The following is a 24,363-nucleotide window of genomic DNA, read 5'->3' as shown; positions in this document are numbered from 1 at the left end:
ATTTAGTACACGATCTTGAACAACTAAATAAAAGTAAAAAAAAAAAATTTATATTGATACACGATCTTGAACAAAAAAAGGAAAAGAATGAAAGACGAAAAAATTGAAAGATGATGGAACAGACGAAAACGAGAAAAAAGAAAAAAAAGAAGAAAAGAATACCTGAAATATTTAAAAAATGACAAACTTTATGAGTATTGTTACATGAACCATAAATAATTTAGTGTTTTGTTACATTTATGAAAGTTTCCATAATTTAAAGATGGAAGTGTTAGTGAGACCGTGGCTTAAAATATTAAGGCACAAACAAAATGGAGAATCTAAAATATTTGACCTTCCAAACAAGATTGCTACTAAAATATGGGTAGTCATTGTTTGAAGGGCAACATAGTCTAAGTAGAACCATTCTATATTAGAAAACGATTGCCAAACAAAGAAAAAATAAATTATTAAATAAAAAATAAAAATAAAAATCAATGGTGATGACACATATGATACCGAACCATGGGGCCATCCCCAACAAAGGTCAGAAAAATTGGAATCTCAAATTAATTAAATTTCTCAAAAAAAAAAAAGAAAAGAAAAAACAGCTCTTCCGTTCTTATTCGATCTTCCTCTCCGCCGAAGAATTCTTCTTGTTCTTCGTTGGATCACAGAGCGAGAATCACGGAATCAGAGAATTCAGGTCTACGAAACACGTAACCCTCTTGATTTTCAGAGAGAGAAGAGATCTAGAGAGTGTATTTCAACCAATGGCTACTCTTCAGACATGGAGGAAGGCCTATGGCGCACTCAAAGATTCTACCAAAGTTGGGCTTGCCCATGTCAATAGCGACTACGCGGTATTCTTGGATTCATTTCTTTTATTACTGATTTTGTCGATCGGTGTTTGATCCGATTTCTGCGTTGTTTCTTTGGTGGTTATCTTATTTTGCGGTATCCTTGTGTGTGTTTAGGATTTGGATGTGGCAATAGTCAAAGCTACTAACCATGTTGAGTGCCCGCCTAAGGAGAGACACCTCAGAAGTGAGTGATTGTTGTTTTTCAGATCCATTTTGTTGCTAAGAATAAAATATTTCATTTCGGGTTTGATTTTTTGTTGTTGTTTCAGAAATTTTGATTGCTACTTCTGCAATTAGACCTCGTGCTGATGTTGCTTATTGCATTCATGCTCTTGCTCGTCGCTTGTCCAAGACTAGGAATTGGACGGTACAGTTTTTTTTCTTTTCTTTTTTAATGTGAAATTTGCTCATTTTTTGGGACCGGGTTCCTTTGTGTAAGAAATTTCATTCAGTTTCTTTAGGTATCCCTAGTTTTACATTGGTTATGTTCCTGTTATTACTTGTATGTGGTTTTTCTTTTTAATGTTATTACATTGGTTATGTTCCTGTTATTACTTATCTGAATTGGACTTCGTTACGTTCATTATCTGCAATTGTGTTTCAAATGTGAATATCTACAAGTGATACTGTGATATGCAAATTTACTTTCCCGATTCTTAATTTGTCATTTGAAACGGATGTTTCCATTTCTATATATTTGACAGTGCTTCTGGTAGATTTAACTTTCATCTGTAATGGTAAAATATAAAGCCTTTAGGTTCTATCTTATTATTAGTTGATTTTTTTCTTCGAAGTTTTTGTTTCATATTTTTTTTAACCGATTTCATGTATTCACTGATAATGAAGTATGTCCAAGCATGTTCTCAAAACATAATATCTGTATCTCATGGTGATTTTGGCAAGTATGACATCAAATGATATGATTGTGAGTTGAATGAATGTGAAAATGTTTTACAGTTTACCTTTTGTATTTATTTTTCAATTGTCTATTGCTTCTTTTGACTTGATTTTCCTTTTGCATTCACTGTATAAGTTTAAGTTTCTTCATGTTTTACAGGTGGCGTTGAAAGCATTGATAGTCATACATAGAACCTTGAGGGAGGGCGATCCAACATTCAGGGAAGAACTCCTGAATTTTACACAAAGATCCCGAATTCTTCAACTATCTAATTTTAAGGATGATTCAAGTCCAATTGGTAAAATTTTTTAGATCCCCCTCCTTTTTTCATTCAAATGATACTCTAATAGTGTGGTCAATAATAATAGATGACTGATACATAAATTCTTATAATAGCTTGGGATTGCTCTGCCTGGGTACGTACATATGCATTGTTTTTAGAGGAGCGTCTCGAATGTTTCAGGATACTGAAGTATGACATTGAATCTGAACGCCTGCCAAGACCTGCCCAAGGTCAGGAGAAGGTATTGTACAGAAGAATTTTGTTATTTACCTGTCCTCCTTGCATGGTATATCTTTGAGTGAGTTTAGGTTCGTAGTCTGAAAGATGCATATACCTCTTTACTAGCGGTAAAAATAATTTGATTGTAGATTTCTTATTTTACATCCTAATTTTGGAATCTCTTATTATTAAAAAAAACACAGAAAAGAATAATCCTAAATATTCCTCCTTCTTGACTTCGCTGAACCCTGAAAATTTCTTTGCCATAAGGGTTTCTTTTATCTATTGAAGTGGTTAACTCATAAGCCTTGCTCCATTTTATTTTGACACGGAAACAAGTTTTTCATCAATAAAATGAAAAGAAGATAAGTTCAAAATTCAAGGAGACATCAAAGGACAAAAAGAAAAATTCCAAAAGCGGCCACACCAAAACTAGAAGAAACGAACAAAGACCAAATGACAAACTAAACAGAAAAGAACAGTTCAGATCAAAATTGAAAACTAAATCAATCTAAAGGAACTTAAACCACTATAGCCCAAGACAACCAATGATTAACTTCCCAGAAGAGACTTGACCACGCTTTTGAGGACAACGGCCCGAAGAAAGCTCTCCAACCATCCAAACTTAGGACTTAAACTCAATAAGAAATAAATGAGCTTGGACAAACGAACCAAAGTACAAACTTGAACTAAGCTCTGTGATTTCTTGGACAGCTTCGACCTGAAACGAAGTAAAACTTTAAATCAACACAATCTTTTTTTGAAATGGAGACACACCTATTCATGTGATATAATGAGTGAGACTAAAGCTCAAACTATAATGTACAAAGTAATGAGTTGAAACACAACAAGATGATAAGGAACAAAAAGGACCAACCCAAAACATCTAAACAAAGAGAACAAGCTAAACCAAAGGGATAAAAAAGAAAACCAACAACTCCTGAGAAGCCCCACAAAACAATTCGAGATGAACAAACAAAACCAGAACAAACAAAAACTAGGTGTAGCAGTTTGAGAGGCTGTAAATCTTCCAAGATGGTTATGACAGTGCATAGAAGGAATGTCAAAGGCAGCTGATAACTTGCAAACACTTTATGAACTTAGAACAGAAAAACACAGCTTCAATTTCTTGGAAAATGAGTCCCCGGATTAGGAGTAGGATTGAAAGCTGGGTGGATGAAATTCTGAGGAGGCATTCAAAAGGTTGGCTATTCGATGGAAGGAAGAAGCTGAGCGCACAATGAGTCGAAACTTGAATTAGCACCAAAACCGGCTTGTGTTACTAACTCTGAATGTAATGAAGAATCATCCAAAAACAAGATTGCAATCTGCTACCAATGGCTTCAAATGTACAGGGATACCACAAGAGCATGCATGGTCAAAGAGCATGATATGATTTCTTCATAAGCCTTGCTCCATTAGATTTAAAATTGGTGAGGGAACTAGTGATTGAAAAGATTTATAAGTCACCCCATAATTTTGGAAGTGTAGGCATAGAATATAAGAAAATATAAAGAGGGGTTGGCGCTTTATTCAGGAACCAAATTCTTTTGGAGAAAGGTGGTTATGAGTATTCATGGTAAATCTCCTTCTGAGTGCCATATGGTCAGATGACATGTATCGAGCCTTAGAAGGTTCGTGATATTCACGGAAAATCTCCTTTTAAATTGTTGTGATTCAGCTCAACTTAAATAGACATACCGTAGGAGACATACCATAAGAATTGGCTAATTATTTTTGTTGATAATTTTCTAATTTTAAACAATTTAATAATGGTTTTACTTTTTTCTGTCAGTAAAAAAAATGGTTGCATCACATTGATCAATTTGGAAAATTAGGAGATAAAATATACTACCAAAAGAGGGTTTCTCGTGTGAGTCCTCTTTTTTGGTACTTGTTGGATCCCTCTCTCGTTAGCGACTCTATCTTTGATGCTCATTGATAAAATGAAAATTGACAACTTCTTTGAGCTTCCATTTCACATGCTTCGAGCAAAGTAGCCTTCATTTGTGCTCCTGAAGAACTTTTGACCAGAGGTGAAGGGATATAAGAGGTTGAAAAAATGTCATCAATTGGATCGTGTTGAAAGGATATAAGAACTTTTTGCATGACAGATTCTTTATGGTGGGGTTTGGACTGCATTCATAGGTTTGTGGCTAAGGTGACCGGACCTTATTATTGTATTCTGTTTTAAGGGGGAGCCAAGGATCCAAAGCATATCTTTTGGTCCTGTTAGTTTAGTTTGCTAGATTGTTAGGGATTAACTGTTCTTCTTCAAGTTGGCTTGGCTAAGAACTTGTAGATCCATGCTTCTTTTTTTTGGAAAAAGGAAACGAGCCTCTCCAAGAAGAAAATGAATAGACAATACAAAGAGGTAAAGTACCCAGCTACTTAAGTACCACATAATATGCCACTCTAACCAATGCAGGACAAAAGGCATCCCTTTCCTTACAGAGAACTTCATATTTAACTTTTTTTTTAAAAAAAGTTTGAGAAAATGTAAGCTGAGTTCAGAAGTAGCCATCTGTATGGAAGGGGCAACTTAAGGAAACATTTTGTAAGCAGGAAGAAGAGAAAGGAAGGAAGGGTTGAGGTAGCTTCAGGGAGAGACGGGAGGTTTAGCAAGTGAAAATTGATTTAATTAATAGTATTTCAATTTTTATTTTTGTCATGTGTATATATATTTTACTCAGAGTAATGTTCAATTGTAAATTTGTAATGGTCTATTTTTATAGATTGGAGCCTGGTTTCTTTTTTGTTTCTTTCAATTTCTTAAAGGAATCTTGGTTTTGCCATTACAAAAATTGTAATTGTTGGTAAGCAACGAATTGAATAATTTTATGTGTATCATGTTAAAACTTCAAAGCTTTCTGATTTTTATAGAGGGGGATCATCCCTGGTCATCTGTGTTCGTATGACCTATATTGGATGTTTCTGAACGCTAAAGTAAATGTTTCTCCTGGCATTATCTTTTTCCTTTTTTTTTTTTGTTGAGATGTTCATTTTTCTCCCGTCAAGATTTATGGCATAAGAAGCATGAATGGACAGACGATAGATATATGATGTGGAATGATAGTTCATGTCATTGCTTTTTGAAATTCTTGACACCAATATAATACATATATGTTTAGTAAAGTATATTTATAAAAGTACGTTATTTTGAATGTATCATTGTTTTTTAAAAATAGAGACGAGTCTCTTTATTAAATATATTAATAAAAGAGACTAATGCTCTGAGTACAAGAGAATTATACTAAGAGAGAAAAGAGCCATCACAAACAAAAGTACAGACGAATTGAACAACACAAACAAAACCCTGAGCAAAACAATAGAAAATTAAGAACAAAGCAAACTTGAATGTATTGGTTTCAAATATTAACTAAAACTTTTCCTAATGTTATGAAATATATGGAGTCAACCTTGGAACATGAAAATAAATTTTTTTCTTCTCCTTTCAATATTCACTTTTATCGAAATTTGAATGTCATAAGCTTCTTAAGTACATGCTTTATATGATTTGTCTTTAAAGATAAAATTCAGTATTTTTTTTCCACGATCCATTTGAGGTTGAAACCTGGACTTTCCTCTCAAACCGATGTTTCTTCTTTGCATCACTTCCTAATGTTCTTCAGACCTAGTGGATTTATCTGTTTTCTTTTCATTTATTTTTTTGTTGTAGTTTTTACATGTTTGTTTTTTTTTTTTTTTTTTTTTTTTTTATTTCTTAGTTCATTATCAATATTTGTTTTTTCAATCGAAGAGAACAATTGTTCTTATTTTCTATTTTCTTCACTTTCTGTTCTAAATATGTATCAGTCATGTTCACAATCACTGCATGGCCTAATTGCATCTGAGGTTGATATGAAAAGCGTAGAAACTAAACATAGAGTGTCTAGTGAGTGCCCCCAGTTCATAGATTGTTGAAATTCATTAATCATGAATTCTTTCATTGGCAGGGATACAGCAGAACTAGGGAACTGGACAGTGAAGAACTGTTGGAACATTTGCCCGCTTTGCAACAGCTGTTGTATCGTCTTATTGGCTGCAAGGTATCTTTTTGACACCTGTGAACCTTCGACTCTCTGATACTGAAAAAAAATTTCTTTTCTAGAATTTGGGTTTATTTTTCAAAATTCTTTTGCTGTGATATTCTTTAAGCATGAAAATGACTTGATGTTAAAATTACAGCCAGAAGGAGCAGCTATTGGGAATTATGTTATACAGTATGCCTTGGCACTGGTATGCTGACCTTTTTCTGTTTATATTTGTTATTTGAAGTGCCATGGTACTGCTTTTAATTTTTTTAGCATAGAACATGTCAGTGTTGTCATTTTACTCATGTTGAATTTTAGGTATCAAATTTGGTGGGTGGGGGAAGGAGATGACAAAAAGGATATATTCCCATGCTAAACTTAACTAAAAGAAGACTTTCTTCCCTTTACCAGTCCACTTTATGGTGGATGGAAATTCAAGGTTATAAGAAAGAAACATGCCTTTGGGTTGTTTTCTTATTTACTTGAGGGCCCTTCATGTGGTACCATCCGGAAAAAAGGTTAACTTATTTTAGGTGCTCTTTGTTGAAGTTGTAGTATTGAACTTGATCACCTATTTTTTAAGGAAATGACAAATGGATCACAAAAATATGGACAACCTAAGGATCGGGGATAGAGAGCACCCCATTGCACCTCTACTACATTACTAGAGCTTGCCAATAAGTAGAAAATCATCAACAAAATGTAGTTTGAAAATATTTTTTTTTGAGGCTTTCCATCAAGAAGCCACATTTTATACATAATTACAAAAGGAATCAAACTCAGAGGACTTATTTGCGTTCTAGCACTTCTCTCCATTTCTCTCCTTCCATAAGTGCCAAAACTCACAACTTCTGGCCACTTTTGCTCTACCCTTCAAATTCAAGGTGCTCAACCCTTCCAAACGCCAGTCATCAATCTTTTTTGGACTATGAGAGGAAATCCTCAATAAACCTGCAATATAGCACCAAGATTGACAATAACATCAGCCTTTAAACTATTTCATACATTCTCCATTCCTAACAAGGCATGAGACTTCCCTAGGCCTCCTTTTTTTTTAGCCCATACCACCTTTTTTGGACAATTTTCCTCTCAAAAAGCAGATACAGAGGTTGTTTTTCTTTAATGTTAACGCCACTTCTTTTTCTCATCATGGAACCCTGTGGGATGTTGATTTTTCCCTCATGTTTTGGCTTGGGGGCTTTACTAAAAGTATCAACAGGTTCTCTTTCTCTTGCATCCATCGTTTACACCCCATCAATCTTCATGTCTCACAACCGCCTTAAATATTACGTTATCTCCCTCCTGAAAAAAATCTTGAAGTCTCCTAGACTCCTTTGTTGGCACTAGAAGAATCTTTTGTAGTTCTTCTATCTAGGCCTCCTTTTGAGCCAATGTCCATTTCTACAATTGAGTTTGATGTGGCCTCAACATGACTTGGGCCTACACAGTCTACCGTTCCTTTTTGTTTCTTGGAACAAGGATATAACCTGATTTTCTTTTTTGATGAAATCTTGGAGAAGCTTTGAAAGACAAAGAATAGAAGTCTGGAGAAAATTTTATATGCCAAAGTTGACAAAAGGTGATTGTCTACCTTTACAGCCGGTGAACTAACAAAATTGATAAAATGCTCTTAAAATGGTCTATGGTCATATTAAGACTACAGTAGGTGATACATCAGTTTTTTCGTTTTGATGGATGGGCTCCTTTTTCCTAGGGCTATGTCTTCCTATATGGGCTTTTTGCCTTTTGTATATGGGCTTTTGTTTGTGGCTTGTAGATGTTCTTAGGCTCCCAATTCTTCCACTGTACCAGATCCATTTTTGAGGCAGGATAAATTTACGACTGCTGTCGTTTTTCAATGATGTGTCTGACTCTTTTTCCACTAAAAGGACTTTTGAAATATGGATCTGTGGACATTGAGCCCCATCTTCTATATTTTACTTGTTTGCTAGGCTCACGGTAGGATCCAAAGGTCCAGACCTTAGTGAAAAGCATGAACGGCTTCTGGACTCTGGCGACCCTATAATCAACATATTGCATCTTGATGAGTCACAACCTGCACCATACAAACACTCTCTCCATCAATCAGGTTGATTTTCTGTGGTGTAGAGCCACAATAATTGTTTCTTATTTGGATCCCCACTTCTACACTACCAATAAGCTGTGAGTTGCTTCCTGCATACTCAAAACCTCCCAAGCAGTCAGTAGACCAATAACTTAAAGATCTTATAATCCCATAAATGCAGCAGAATTCAAATTCTAACCCACCTGCCGGAGGAGCAACAACATATCTGCTATGAATGGTGGTGTCCCACTTCTCTGCTTTTAATATATGGACCAAAATTCATCCAACCTCTATTTTTAATTGAAAGATCTGCCAATTCTTGGAAGGAGATTTGAGGAGGGCTTTGTCTGGTTGGAAAGGACCGATGGTCAAATATTATATCAACTGTTTTCGAAATATCTCCAAAATTCTTCCCCAATTATCATGAAATTCTCTTGGTTAGTACTATCACCTCATTCCAGTTGATTTTCCTAACTTCCTCCTTGTGCAGAATCTGAAATTTTAATCTATTTCTTCTTGGTCAGGGCTATGGTTATGGTCGCTTTATGGTTATGTTTTCTGATGGCATCTTAACAACCTCTGCAAAGGATTCTCGTTTTCAACCCCATCTTGAGCCAAGCCTCCCCTTAGCCAACAAAGTCATTTAGCAAGTTTGAAAACTGTTGCTATCCTTTAAAATCTTCTCCCCGAGGCACAACCACTTTGGACTCAACTGCTAGAGTTGACCACTTTTGTTAACTCAGAGAAACTTTCCCTTTGTTCAAAATCTTTTGAATCCAAATAATTCTGTTGTGTAATCCATTTCCCTAAAAAACTTTTGGGTTGACGAAGGTTGAATTAAATACTCTATCGAGTCTGATAGCCTAAACAATGCTGATTCTTCGGCTGACAGGGCACACTTTCTTCGTAGATGGACTTTTCAGTAATCTGGATGATTTTATCTATGTAATTTTTGTCAAAGCTACATGAAATGGATTTGTTCTCGATCTCATGGAGCACAAACAATCATTTTAAGGATGAATGGTCTATTGGGCATAATTGGAGATAGGAACTATCATCAGAAGTTTCATGGTTGGAAGGACAGGGATGGGTCATGGTCAAAAGCATTCTTCTGCTACTTATCCGTCATTGAACTTTTGAGCATGGTTCTAGTGTTAGTTAAATCTCTTCATCACATATTGACTTAGCAAACTCTTTTTTTCCAATATTATTTATGGTTTCACAACAAATCCCATTCAAAATTGCGATGCAAGGAAGTGGCAAGCCTTAAAATGTAGGGCCATAACTTGGATGACGTTGGAACACATAAAACAGTAAATGCATAACACTTTTAGCAGGTTGAGCCCATAGTCCGGACCCGTAGGAGAAGTCCGAAGGATGGGTTCAATTCATTCACGTGGAATAAGGGTATTAGTGAATAGTGTATGGTATTGCAGTCATTACGGCAAGAGAGATAGCTGCCTAAGCAGCAACCAAGCAAGATTGAAATTTTACATTACCCACCTAATCCTCCTTTGGGAAACATCATGCGCAAAATTCTCAGGTTCAAAATGTGAATATGGATCAAAATGCCAGAATCTTGAATTTATGAAACTTTCTTATTGTTGAATAATCTTTGAAAGCAGTTGTCATAGTTAACTATCATGGACTGACCTATTGGTAAAAGACAAGAAATAGTCTCAATAACTATCTAAGAGGTCATGGGTTTAATCCATGGTGGCTACCTACCTAGGAATTAATTTCCTATGAGTTTCCTTGACACCAAAATGTTGTAGGGTCAGGTGGGTTGTTCTGTGAGATTAGTCGAGGTATGAGTAAGCTGGCTCGTACACTCACGGATATAAAAAAGTAGTTGTCATAATTTTGGTTTTTGACGAGGGAGTCAGTTTTATAGAAGATAGAATCCCACTAAGACATTGAGTTAGTCAAAATTCATTAAATTCTATATTTTGGAATGATGGTCGCTTGCTTCCTAGAAAGGATGTCATTGGGGCCCATGCCTAATGATTTGGAGTTGGCTAGGAAGTGTGTGTTTGAGTAAGTGTTATAAGATTCCAGATGAGACAAGTTACGAGGCAATTGTCTTGAGCCATAATTTGTTGCAATGTTTCAAGTTGGAGGGACACGTTAATTATTGCAACAAGTTGAAGTTCATGTGGTTAATTCAAAAGAACGAAAAGGCAGCGAGAGTAAGAGACTAGTTAATTGGTCTTTTTACTAGTGCGATGGTGTCCATGGTAGTGTTGGTGAACATGTTAAAACATGTATTCTGGTCTACGATTTCTTGTAACCTAGTTAATTTTAGTGGAGGGAAGTTGTTAGATTCAATCATGAAGACCCAAGGCACTTGGCTTTATACATGGAAAAGAGGACGAGGGACTGACATGTCCTCCCAAAGACCCCAAATCATAGCTCACACCCAGCAAGCCACAAAAACGACTTCTCTGAAGGGCGGACAGAAGAGGAACTCCTCAATCATTGCACGGACATTCCTTTTGCCAACAATTCTATCATCGAGATTCAACAGAAAATAGTTGATCCATGTCTTCCTTTGCCTTTTGACATATAATACAACAAAAAGGCCCAAACAACAAGGTCCTCCATCTAACCAACCTATTCAAAGCATTCACACAACCAAACAAGAATTGCCAAATAAACAACCTAATTTTCTTAGGTATCTTGATCCTCCAAACCACATCGAACACAGACTCTCTACCAAGGGAGGGATCCAACAACAATCTAATGGAAGAGTTACAAGAATAGCCTTCACAAGGATTTGGACTCTAAATAAGAATGTCCTTTCTTCCCACCCTAGAATTGCAATCCTAGGACAAAAGAGAGGCAACCTCCGTCGTTTTCCTATTGGTCAAATGATGATTGAACCCAAATAGAAAAACATAGAGTTCTCCGACCACACCAAGAGGTTCGAGATTAGTCGATTTTTAAAAGAAGATAATCAGTAAAGATCTCGAAAAATAGTATAGAGAGCTCTATCCTCCCCTATTGATCCTCCAAAAAATGTGTCCTTACCATCACCAACACATTGGACAAAATGAGAAAAAGTAAGGAGCTCAAATGAAATCTCTTTCCACAAGTTTTGGTGTGTGCCTTTTGTCATGAGCATACTTCTCCAGGGCGTTGTTTGCCTACGGCCGCATGCCCAAACATCCTCAAATCATTGTATCTTTATGTTTTGTACTTAGTTTAGTCTATTGCTTTCCTTTTGAAGTCACTAACCTTGGGTGTGACGTTTCCCACTTTTCATATGCAAGTCTGTCAAAGCTAAAAAAGTTTAAAATGTACTATAGGGGAGACCTACTAGTTGAATCCCTGACCAAGTCTTGTCGTACTCTTTGTAATCTAAGCCTTCTTTGCAATTGACAATCTTTGATACTTTCTTTAATGATGTTTTCAATATTTTTCTCTCTCTCACACTGTGAGTTTGCTTGCGAATTTCGGATTTAGCATGGTTGACTTGTTGACTGAGTTAGAACAAGTGCCGCACAATCGCCTGTCCCGTTTTTGAAATATTATGATTGTGACACCTTTTAACCCCTTTCTCCACCCAATCAAAAGGATGGTTGCCATGTTTCCTCACAATGATCGTACACCATAGAGATCCGGCTCATGGGCAAAACACCAAAGCCACCTAGCCAACAAAGCTTTGTTTCGAATCTTTAAATTGCCAATCTCCAACCCCCAGGTTCAAAGGGTGTTTGACCACCTCCCAACTTACTAAATGAGAGCTCTTCCCTTTTTCCACTCCTTTCGCATAAATTTCTTAATACTCTTGCAAACTGAACTAGGGACCCTGAAAAGGGAGAGATAATACGTAGGAATACCACTTAGTACCGATCTCATTAGAGTTAGTCATTCAACTTTAGAGAAAAATCTTTTCTTCCACCAAGCTAGCCTTTTTCGGATTTTCTCAGAAATAAGGTACTAGAATGTCGTTGTGCTTGGGTTACCTCCCAAAAGAAGCCCATGATAAGAAGGAAAAGAACCCACCTTGCAACCAAATGCCTTCGCCTATCTCCTAATCTTATCTTAATGACACTTAATCCCCAAAATTTGACATTTACTCCTATTGATTTTAAGACCAAACATCACTTCAAAGAACCCCACCATAAGGTTAAGAATCAGAAAAGATACCTCATTTCTCGAGCAAAAGAACATTGTATCATCAACAAATTGGAGATGCGTTAAGGCCACCTCATTTGCTCCCACCTTAAAAGCCTCAATAATGTTACCCTCCACTCCCTTTAAAATGATTTTGCTTAGACCATCCCCGATGACTAAAAACAGGAAGGGGGGAGATAGAGGGTGTCCTTGCCTTAGATCTCTAGAAGCTTGGATTGACCACTTATAGGTTCCATTGATCAAAATAGAGTACTTTTTCTAACACTGCCCCACATACACATCGTCCACTTATACCCAAAACCCTTCTAAACCAACGCCTTATCTAAAAATTCTCAATCAACATGGATCGTGAGCCTTTTCAAAGTCGAACTTAAGCACACCATCTTCCTTCTTCCTCCGTCGATAGATGGCTTCTTTGGCTATAAGATCGTGATCCAAGATTTGCCTCCTAGCTAGAAAATCTCCTTGCGCCTTAGATATGGTGGGGGTACCACTTTCTTAACCAGTTAGCAAGGACCTTGGCTAAGATCTTATGTTTTTTGTTGTTGTATGTATGCATCCGATGTTATGTAAGAATTGAGGAGGAGTTTGTTAGACTCCTAGTTAGGAAAACATTACAGTAATTACTATGATTAGTAGTAAGTAATGTAGCCTAAATAACCTCAGGGAGAAATCCTCTCAGAACCAAGATTGTGAATCTTTTATGAGAATGAATAATGTGTTCATACAAGAGGAGATGACTCCTATTTATAGAGTTCTATTACAAGTGGGGTAAAAAGGGAACCAACCTAGAACATTACCTAATTACTCAATTAACCGTTAGTCTTCTTACATCATTCTACCCTCCAAACAGAAAACTTGTCCCGAGTTTTAAAAAGAATAAATTTATGAAGCAAAAAAATAAAAAATAAAAAATAAAAAATAAAATAAATGAAATAAACTTGTTCAATGAAGTATGACCAAATAAACCTCCTACATTTTGAACAAAAATATTATTACTAAAGGGATATAATCGATTCAAAAAACAAATATGGCCACTAAAAGATGAACCTCTCCATCGGCTGTAAACCCGAAAAAGATGTTTCCTTCAATCTCACTCAAAACTGTATTCAAAGAATCAATCTCAGAAGAATTAGCTTTCAAAGAGAATCCTTCAAGGATCACATTTTCTATCATTCGCTTCAAGTTCTTCAACGATTTGATGATTCATTTCCACCGCAATCAATATTTTGTTCTTGTTTGATTTTTGCTTGGTGTTCAATATTTTATTTTTCATCTTCTTCGTTGGATTTTTCTTCACTTGTGACCATTTTCAAATTCTTGTTCTTCAATTTTATCTTCAAAATTTTTTATTTGAAAACTTTCCAACCACGATTCCTTTGTTTTTTCTTCCTATTGAAAGCAATAAAACACGAAACAAGGCTTACGTGGAAACTCGAGACCGAGAGAAAAACTACGATATTTTTGTTATTATTTTCTGATGATTTACAATAGGTACAATGAGGGAGAATTAATAGAATACATCATGAGGTGAAAAAATGAAAAGATTTAGGGATTAGGGTAAATCTTTCTTTAAACATCCTATGGGCCAAACTTGCTAATTCTAACACTCCCCTCAAGTTGGTACATAAATATCAATGAGGCCCAACTTGCTAACACAAAAGTCGAAGTTTGGTCTGAGAAGCCCCTTGGTAAGAACATCAGCAACCTGTTCGCTCGAAGGGATGTAGGATTGCATATGCTCCCACTGTCTAGTCTTTTCTTGGTGAAATGTGAATCAATTTGAACATGTTTAGTTCTATCATGTTGAACTAGGTTGTTAACGATACTAATAGCACTTTATTATCATAAAAAAGCTTCATTGGTGTCTCACACTCTTGATGAAGATCAAACAAGACTTTTTAAAGCCAAATTTCCTCACATATTTCCAAATTCATAGCTCGATGTTCGGCCTTAGTGCGGCTCTTGGCATAACACTTTGCTTATTACTCCTCCACGTAACAAGATCGACCCATACAAAGGTACAATAACCAGAGGTAGACTTTCTGTAACAACAAATCTTGTCCAGTTTGAGTCAGTATATGCCTTAGTGGTCTTTCTGTTTGTCTTTCTAAACATCAATCCTTTACTAGGTGTCGTTTTCAAGTATCTCAAAATTCTGTTGAGAGCTTCTATGTGTTCCCTATAGAGAGCCTGTATAAACTGACTGACAACACTCACAACAAAGGAAATATCTGGACAAGTATGGGATAAGTAAATCAATTTACCTGCAAGACGTTGATATTGTTTTTTATCAATTGGAACTTGATCATCAGAGTTTCCTAGTTTACAGTTGAATTCAAAAGGAGTTTCTATAGGATGACATCTAAACATGCCTATCTCGGTTAGCAAATCAAGGGTGTATTTTCTCTGAGACACAGAGATGCCTTCTTTAGATCTAGCCACCTCCATTCCAAGGAAATATTTCAAATTTCTTAGATCCTTGATTCCAAATTCATCACTCATTCTCTGCTTTAGTTGCCTGATTTCTGTCTGATCATCTCTAGACAAACAATGTTATCCATGTACACTATTAGAAGTGCAATCTTTCCAGCCCTCTAAACATTTGTAAATAAAGTATGATCAGAGTGCCCTTGACTGTATCCCTGAGACTTGACAAAGGTAGGGAATCTGTTAAACATGCTTTGGGTGCTTGTTTTAGACCGCATAAGGATTTTTGGAGTTTACAAACCCGCTAACCAAATTGGGTTTCAAATCCAAGCGGGGGCTCATGTAAACTTCCTCCACTAGGTCTCCATTCAAAAAAAAACATTTTTAACATCCAGTTGGTATAGAGGCCAATTTTTGTTTATGCTACAGATAGTAGGATTCTAGCAGTATTCAACATAGCAACGGGAGAAAAAGTTTCTGAATAATCAACACCATATGTCTAAGTTAACTCCTTTGCAACTAACCTTGCCTTGTGTCTGTCAAATGTTCCATTTGCTTTGTAATTGAGAGTGAACACCCTTTTACATCCCGCAGTTTTGTGTCCCTTGGGTAGAGCACAAATCTCCCAAGTTTTATTCTTTTCAAGAGCCTTCATCTCTTCTATGACAACATTCTTCCATTCAGGACACTCTAAAGCAGCGTGAATATTTTTCGGTATTATGGTAGAATCAAGACTTCTGTAAAAGCTTTGAAATGTGGAGAGAGATTATCATAGGAAACATAATTACAAATGGGATGTTTTGTACAAGACCTGATACCTTTTCTCAATGCAATGGGAATGTCTAGGGAGGGATCATACTCATGAAGTTTCCCTGTATGACCCCGTTCAACTTCATTATTACTGATTTCTTCTTTGTCCTCTGTCTTATCACCATTGTTCTTTTCTTCCACATTTTCAAGAACAACAACATTAGATTTGTCATTATCACTCATTTTATTATCAGTACAAGGTTTAGTAGGGTTTTCCGTACCTTGATCTCGAGAAGGTTCAAAGTCTTGGACCGGAGCCGGCTTACTAGTAGGGGACTCAAGTTTCTTTCTAAGATTCTTCCTGTAGTACGTTTTCCAGGGAACTTGGTTTGTGGGTAGGGCTATGAGGTGAGGATCGGAGTTAGACACGGTACAAGGAGTAGTTTCGACAAATTCTGAGGTGCAGTTAGACTCTTCATTCGCACACTCCCTCTGAAGATGACTAATGGGAAAGAAGGGTCCTCAGAGAAAGTAACAGTCATAGTGCTAAAGTATTTTTTGGAAAGTGAATGAAAACATTTATAACCGCGCTGATGAAGGAGATATCCAACAAAATACACGTGCCTGAGCCCTAGGGATAAATTTGTTCTGATTAGTGTCGAAATTGAGGACGTATGCGGTACACCCAAACACACGAAGAGGAACCTCAGAAAATAAACAGGTAGGGTAGGACTCCTTGTGACAATCTAAGGGAGTCTGAAGGTGGACATAGGAAGACATTCTACTGATTAAATAAGTTGATGTAAGAATGACATCTCCTCATAGGTATGAAGGAAGAGAAGCAGATAGTATAAGCAAATGAGTACTTCCAGAAGATGACAGTTTTTTCGCACGACCACCCCATTTTGTTGTGGTGTGTAGGCACACGAGCTTTGGTGAACAATTTCCTTGGAGACTAGGAACTCACTAAGGTTATGGTTTTGAAATTTCGGCCCATTATCACTTCAAAAAATTGCAATTTTGGTATTGAATTGCATTTCAATGGTGTTGTAGAAGTTTTGGAATATAGAGCAAACCTCAGATTTATCTAGGATAAGGAAGACCCAGATAAGGCGGGTATGATCATCAATGGAAGTTACAAACCACCGTTTCCCAGAGGAGGTAGTGACTTTGGATGGACCCCACTATGGATAAGAGTGAAAGGTTGTGTGCGTTTATATGGTTGTGAGGAAAAGGATAATACACACATCAAAAGATAGATGCAGAAACAAATATTCTATATAATTAAAGTTTGGGTGGCTCAACTGAAAATGGCATAACATGCAATCATGTTTAGAAGTACTAAAATAGGAAGACAATAAACTAGTCTTAGAGATACTACTACTGGAGGTATAATCATCAGTAAAGTCCCTCGCTATGTCGGGAAGTGCCAATAGTCTTCCCCGAGCTCATGCCTTGAAAACAAATAGATTCAGGTTAGAAGATAGCTTTGCAGTGCAGCTCACAAGTGATCTTGCTAATAGATAGCAAATTGTAAAAAAGTTTAGACCCCTGCAAAACATTCTGGAGAGCAAGTCCGTCAAAGGGAACTATTTGTCCTTTGCCAGCAATAGGGCTAAAGAACCATTGGCTATTTTGATTTTTCATTACCGGCACAAGGGTATAGGAGATAAAGTGCTCCGAAGAACTTGTCAAGTGATTTGTCCCTCGAGTCTAAAATCCAGGAATTCTTCCCATCAACACTAACAAGGCCAAGGGTCTGAGGCATACCTGACTGAGCAATAACACCTAAAGTAGGAGTCTTGGTCTGGCTTGCAGTAGAGCTAGTTGACTGAGAGGTGCTGGCAGTGGTAGTTTCACTAACATGGGCACGCCTTGAGTTTTGTTTCTCGTTGGAGGATTGTTTCTTACCTCCTTGAGAATGACCATGGAGTTTCCAACACTGATTCTTGGTGTGCCACTATTTCTTGCAGTGCTCACAGACAGGGATTGGTTTCCCATTATTCTTGTCATTATCATGGGTTGAGGATCGGGCACTAAAGGTAGTGGAGTTAGTGGTAGAGTTAGTCAGTACCTCCATGGCATTAACACGGTCTTCTTCAAGACGAACTTCAAAACACACTATCATTAGGGAGGGAAGAGGTCTCTGTCTAAGAATACGACCATAAATAGTATGAAATTTGGGATCAGGCCTTGCAAGGAAATCATAAATACAATTAGTCTTCTCAAGTTTGGCATACTTTATGCCGTCATTTGACGTCCCAAGCTGTCTCCCTCCATAAATCTATCTCTTTCCAGAGAAGGGAGAGTTTATGGAAATAGGAAGTCACGTCCAGGGTCCTTTGTTTGCAATCGTGGACCTATTTTCTCAATGTATACAATCAAGAAGCATTCTAACGCTTCGAGTAAAGGGTATGAGTTGTATCCCACAAATGCTATGGCTGCGTACAGTAGATGTTTGTCGATCTATGGTTCCATACTATTAATTAGCATGGACCAAATGAGTGAGTTTTTCCCTTTCCAGAGTTGTTCTAAGTGGAGGACGAACAATCTCTCTTGTAAAAAACTCGAATTGGTGGCGACCATTGAGAAACATCTTTATTGATTGGGACCACTAAAAGTAATTTTTCCCATTTAATTTCTCTTTTGGAAAATTTCCTATAGACGATCCCAAAGAGCCGGTAATATAATTTGAAGACAAATTAGGGAACGGAGTTACTAGGTTCTTGGAATACGTCGGCCACTCTGTTGGTTTGGAATGCGCCAAAGACTCGCCTACTTCAACTCCTAATCTGTTATGGAGTTGGTCATTCCTGTTACCATAGAAGAAGGGTTGCTGTAAAGGGTCGATGGACAGCGGTGCGTGAACAATCATATCTTACAGTTTTTGTGGTGGCTGTCCGTAACCGGAGGGCATGGGCAGCGTGTGGGGCTGCGGCTGATTGGAAGGGTGCAATGATTGGACAGCTGATAGCGTGTAGAAGAGATTGGGCTAGGCGGTGAGATGAACGGATGCCGGCATGTGGGCCCACACACCTAACAAAGGCGGTGTGTGTGAATGATTTTGGTTGGAGGGCTGCGCCGATGACGGCGAGGGGGTCCCATTGTGACCGTCGACGACTTTTGAAGCTATTGGAGTAGTTTTTCCATAAGCGGCAGCAATCTCGGAGGCTCACTCTGGGTTTCTCCTAAACTTTTTTTTAAGATTTCGTTGTTGCTTTGCTCTTATACCACCTTGTAAGCAATAAAAACGAAACCCGGCTTATGTGTAAACTCGAGTACCGAGACAAACACCATGATATTTTTGTTCTTATTATTTTCTGATGAGTCACAATAAGTACAATGAGGGAGAATTAATAGAATACACAATGAGGTAAAGAAAAAAAAAGGAAAAGATCTAGGGATTAGGGCTAATCTTTCTTTAAACACCCTATGGGCTCAGCCCACTAATTCTAACACTTCCGTATATGAAACCATTCTATTCTTGAACTCTTGCAAATGAATTGATAGTTGATCTATTTGTTGAGTCATTTCCCTCCATGAACGTTGAATTTCTTTTGTTCTCTTTATTTCCTCCAATGCTACAGGATCACGGTAATCATTTTGTTGGATTATTGAATTGTTGCAATCTCATAGTATTCATCAGACTTGTCCATTGATTTTCTTTAACTAACCTTTCTTGATCGCGTTTCATAACCAAAAGTAATTTTGAGTCTTGAATATTCTAGGATGGTAAAAATCCATTCTTGATGATTCTTGAGGATTCTTAAATTCATCGAACTCCCGATCTTTATGTTGATTTCTTGAAAAATGTTGATTTCTTGAAAAATGGGTTTAGCCATTTTTCGGTAGTCACCTTATTCTGTCCCAAATTGCCTTAGAAACATTAGAATCACAGAATCAAATTTCCAATTTGGATAATGATAGGTTCTTTAAGAAAATTGAGCATGGCCAAAATTAGAATGTTGAAATTCTTCTTTCGAATCGCTTGAATCAGATTCCAGCATTGTTTATGGAAGTAAAATTGATTTTTTTGTCTGTATCAACTGCTCGTTTTTTTCTTAGACATCTTCTTTGATCTATAGTAGTCCATTCTTGTAAAATCTTGATAAATCTTCGAGGTCTTCTTCTTTCTTGGAATTTTAAGGGTTCCCTCTAATTAGATGTGTGTGGCAACAAGCACAACACTCAAAGCTCCCTTTCGTGATCGACGTCAACAAAAGTTTCTCAGTCTTTCACCGATGACAATCGACGTTGGCCCAGATGGTTGCTCTGATACAAAATTGATGTAGCCTAAGTAACCTCGACGAGAAATCCTCCGAGAACCAAGATTATGAATCTTTTATTAGAACGAATAATGTGTTTCATACAAGAGGAAAAGAACTCCTATTCATAGAGATCTTTTACAAGTGGGGGCAAAAAGGAAATTAATCTAAAATATTACCTAATTACTCGATTAACTCTTAGTTATTACATCAGTAATGAGTATTCTAGTAATTAGATATTAAGTTCGTAAGAAATTATTCCATCGAACGGATTCTCCCCTGAATGCAGCATTATAAATAGTAGGAGGAATTATGGCTAGAGGAGTGAAGAATTTTGTGGGGACTTATTTTGTGAAAGGGAGAGAGTAGCTCTCTTTAAATTTCTTCATTGACATTGCAATATTAACTTATCTTTTAGTGTTTTTTTCTCTCTTTTTTTTTTTTTTTTTTTTTTTTGTTCTTATTAGGAGGCATCCTAACAGAGTTCTAAAGATCCCTCTTTTATATTGTATAGGCCTTTTGACAAAGATCAAGTGTAGTATCTGTTCTCATATTTTTTTCTGTTCTAAAAGGATACTTTTCAGTTAGTAAAGCTTTCCAGTCTCGTTAATATCGTGACATGCGGTTTCAGGTATTGAAGGAGAGCTTTAAAATCTATTGTGCTATTAATGATGGAATTATAAATCTCGTTGAGAAGGTGAGTATTAAGCATCTTACCTAAGCAAGACTTTCAGACACGGTTGCAAGCGAATTGGTGTCAATAAATTTAAATTGCGTCTTGCAGTTTTTTGAGATGCCAAGACATGAGGCTATCAAAGCCCTTGATATCTATAAAAGAGCTGGCCAACAGGTACTTTCTACTCATTTTTGTTTCCGGAAATGATGGTTTTCACAATGATTTCTTGTTGTCTACCAACTTTTCTTGCCTCCATACGTTTCTCAACCTTAGTTATATTAGCTGAGGTACACCAATAGGTAGTTCAGGTTTATTTGTCTTGCCTTTACGATGCTGCAGTCAGGAAGCCTATCAGATTTCTATGATATTTGCAAAGGGTTAGAACTTGCTCGGAATTTCCAGTTTCCTGTTTTAAGAGAGGTAATGTTGGTAATTCGTTATATAATATATGTCTCTTATGGATTAAAGCTAATGTATGAACTTATACTTTCCTATTTCATGCCTTGTTATGCACTTCCAGCCTCCACAGTCATTTCTTAATACAATGGAAGAGTATATTAGGGAGGCACCACGAATGGTTACGGTACCGAATGAGCCACTGGTTAGTATATTCTTGGTAACTTTTCATACCAAAAATTGGGCTGTACTTCGGAGGATATTATTTGTGTATTTCAGGGATTTTCTGTTTGACAATGTTGACAATGTGCTCAACACGAGGCTTTTTGTAATTACTCCTTAGCTTCTATTGACCTCGATTGGAAGTTGTTATTTTATTCCTTCTTTGGGCAGGGGATGCTTATCTTCATGGCCTTGGGTTGTTCTGATGGGACTTTCGCCATCTTAATTCTCGTGAAAAAAAAAATTTATATTTTCTCATCTTCAACAGCTTCAACTTACCTACAAGCCAGAAGAATCTCTTTCCGAGGATCCAAACTTACCCCCTGATGAGCCGGAGGCTTCTCCTTCAAATGATCTTTCTATTACTCCTGTTGAAACAGCTCCAGCACCACCACCTCCAGCACCAGCTGCTCCGGAAAGCCATTTAGAGACTGGAGATTTACTGGTATATATAATACTAATTTGATAATACCTCTCATCACCATCCTTAAAATCACGACAAATAATAATAATTTTTTGCTTGGTCGATTTTTTTCAGGGATTGAGCCTTGCTACTACGGAAGTATCTGCAATTGAGGAGAGAAATGCTTTGGCTTTAGCAATAGTTCCTTCGGGTGGTAAATTCCAAAGTCTTTCTTCCTTGGGTGGGTTGATTGAGAAATTTTCTTAACCACTTGTGTTAATGATATCAAACCTCATACCAGATACAGAAGCACCCACTTTTCATTCCAATGGTGCACACGCTAATGATTTCGATCCTACGGGTTGGGAGCTAGCCTTGGTTACCACTCCAAGTACTAACCTGTCAACAGCTAATGAGAGACAACTGGTAGGTCTTTGATTCTATTGTGAATTTTGAACTCAGTTCTCCAGTCTTCATCTTTTAATGGCCGCTATTACTTGAGAACAATTCCTAAATGAAACTGACGTAGTTTGTGCCTTAAATTCTGGTTAAGAGCAATAGGAATGTTGTTGGCATATTCTTCAATCTAATTGATAAATTCTCACTTTTGATGAACCAGGCTGGTGGACTGGACACACTCACTCTCGATAGTTTATACGATGAAGGTGCATATAGAGCTTCTCTGCAACCCGTCTATGGTAAACCCGCACCAAATCCATTTGAGGTGCAAGACCCATTTGCATATTCAAACGCCATTGCCCCACCTCCTTCGGTTCAAATGGCACCATTAGCTCAGCCGCAGGCCAATCCTTTTGGTCCTTTTCAACCTACCTTCCCACAGCAACAACAGCCCTTCACGATGGACCCAACAAATCCTTTTGGGGATGCAGGTTTTGGAGCATTCCCTGCTCCTAACCACCATACCGTACCACCGCCTGCAAGCAACCCATTCGGAAGCACGGGCCTCCTGTAGAGCACTCGTGGTACCATCTTCGACGTGTAATTTAGTCAACAGATTTGATTTCATCATATTTGGCGGGATGTAAAGGGTTGGTTTTTGTTGGACGAGCTGCAAAGAACCGGTTGGTTTGGGGCGTGCGACATTTGTTTTGGTTGAAACTTTCATTGAGAGTGAATAGTGAGGTGTAATAAGTAGTAAATGAAATTCACGACAATTTCAAGTTAGCTTCGGAATACTTGGAACTCTGCTGATTTTGAGTGCATTTTCTCATAGAATTCGGCTATATAATTTTTATGCATACGTATATAGTTCATCAATTCATCATGTTTCTGATCCTTCCATTGTAATGAATTTCTCTTTTGTACATTTCATTGAATATTTCATATTTGCTAGTCCTTATCCATGAACAACAAATCGGAAAAGAACAATCATGATGTCAGCGACAATAGTAGGAAAGATCTATAATAGGAATTTAAGCTTACCCCGACATGCTATGCTGGCAAGATCCAAATGGAAGGAGTCTTCTCATATTTGCATTTAGAATGGAAGTCTTTTCTTTTGTATTGGATGTGAAAACCTTTATTTTATCTCCATTTTAGTCCACATTTTGCCAAATTTTGATGGATGAACAATCACAGCCTAAAACTAAGGGTTATCATCAATTACTTGCCGTATTGGATTAGCCCAATTTATCATTTATGGCAGTTCAAACTCTCCTTTTTTTTGTTTCTTTGTTTCTTAGTTTTTAGGAAAACACTCTGCCATATCATATCGCATTTTAACTAATTTTTCCAAATTTAAATTCTATGATTTTTTTACTTGATTTGATAACTCCAAATTTTAGAAATTATATATAACGACAAGATCAATATTGAAGAGGTAAACATTAAAAGACACTTTTTTTTTAAAAAAAAAAGAAAAAGAGGTTAACTAAAATTTTTATAAAATTAATATCAAGATTCACAAAAACATAAAGATTATCAAAATTAACAAAAATAATTTGAAAACGTGACAAACAAATAAATAAGATAAAATCTTAAGTAAAGTGATTACAAAATCTTAAGTAAAGTGGATAAAACCGAAAAGGATATCTACATTAAGAAAAACCGATGATATCTTTATAATTTGTTTTAAAATTGATTTTCTAATTCAATAAAACTTCAAATAAATTGATCATTGTTCTATGGTAAGAGTATTTTGAAACCTTTTTTTTGTATGACTAAGAGTTAATGCAACTTTTGAAAGTTCAATATGAGTATTAACCGTTTTTTTTTTATATACTAACCGTTGGAATGTTCGAAATTTTTGAAAAGTTTAAGAGTATTTTTTACACAGAGCACTAAGCTTTGTGGTATTTTATACAGTCTGGCCTAAATTATCTAATCTTATCTAATCTTTTATTTGTTGTATTTAAAGGATGTTGTTTGGAATGTTAATTTGAGTCTATATGCATGTAAAGGTTAGGGTATATTATTTTTTATTTGTTTTATATATTGTTTGGGAAAACATTTTTTCCTTTGATTTGTTTTATGCATAGTTGTTTTGTTGAGTTTTATGCATAGTTGTTTTGATTAGTGTTTGTGGTAGAAAGTTTAAAAAAATTCAGGTAATATAAGCAATAAATTGTAGTTGGTAGGTCATTACTAATAATAATAAAAAGAAAACAAAAGTATCATACAAAGTAGATCGAAGGCATGAAAGTTGGAATTGGAATGAATCACATCATTCTTCTTTTGTTCAAGAAAGTGGAATGTATCACATTTTTTATTTAGAAAGTGG

At 36.6% G+C, this 24,363-nt stretch overlaps 1 protein-coding gene and 1 long non-coding RNA gene across 2 annotated transcripts; one reads left to right on the top strand and one right to left on the bottom strand.

Annotated features, from left to right (window-relative positions):
* The first annotated feature begins 512 nt into the window (after positions 1–512).
* On the top strand, positions 513–22,908 carry LOC103502525 (putative clathrin assembly protein At2g01600). Its single transcript, XM_008466485.3, has 15 exons — positions 513–842; positions 957–1,026; positions 1,112–1,209; positions 1,900–2,038; positions 2,137–2,264; positions 6,199–6,291; positions 6,431–6,481; positions 20,558–20,623; positions 20,711–20,776; positions 20,942–21,022; positions 21,123–21,203; positions 21,489–21,665; positions 21,759–21,837; positions 21,925–22,049; positions 22,243–22,908. Exons 1-15 carry the CDS (start codon positions 753–755, stop codon positions 22,594–22,596), a joined length of 1,698 nt encoding a protein of 565 aa, XP_008464707.2. The 5' UTR covers positions 513–752; the 3' UTR covers positions 22,597–22,908.
* On the bottom strand, positions 2,537–23,216 carry LOC127151491 (uncharacterized). Its single transcript, XR_007824544.1, has 2 exons — positions 23,067–23,216; positions 2,537–2,963 (listed from the first exon to the last, which is right to left on the bottom strand). It is a non-coding gene; the product is annotated as an uncharacterized LOC127151491 (long non-coding RNA).
* Positions 23,217–24,363: the final 1,147 nt, after the last annotated feature.

Source organism: Cucumis melo, chromosome 10 (genome assembly GCF_025177605.1).
Source record: "Cucumis melo cultivar AY chromosome 10, USDA_Cmelo_AY_1.0, whole genome shotgun sequence".
NCBI classification, from domain to species: Eukaryota; Viridiplantae; Streptophyta; class Magnoliopsida; order Cucurbitales; family Cucurbitaceae; genus Cucumis; species Cucumis melo.
Note: the sequence above shows the minus strand (reverse complement) of the source record. Positions and strands in the feature narration are given on the sequence as shown.

What these genes read in the sequence shown, in the direction of transcription:
- LOC103502525 (XM_008466485.3), top strand. Translation starts at nt 753, where the DNA reads ATGGCTACTCTTCAGACATGGAGGAAGGCCTATGGCGCACTCAAAGAT. An exon ending in ATCGTCTTATTGGCTGCAAG is followed by an intron (nt 6,292 to 6,430) that starts GTATCTTTTTGA and finishes TTAAAATTACAG; the next exon opens with CCAGAAGGAGCAGCTATTGG. An exon ending in ATAAAAGAGCTGGCCAACAG is followed by an intron (nt 20,777 to 20,941) that starts GTACTTTCTACT and finishes ACGATGCTGCAG; the next exon opens with TCAGGAAGCCTATCAGATTT.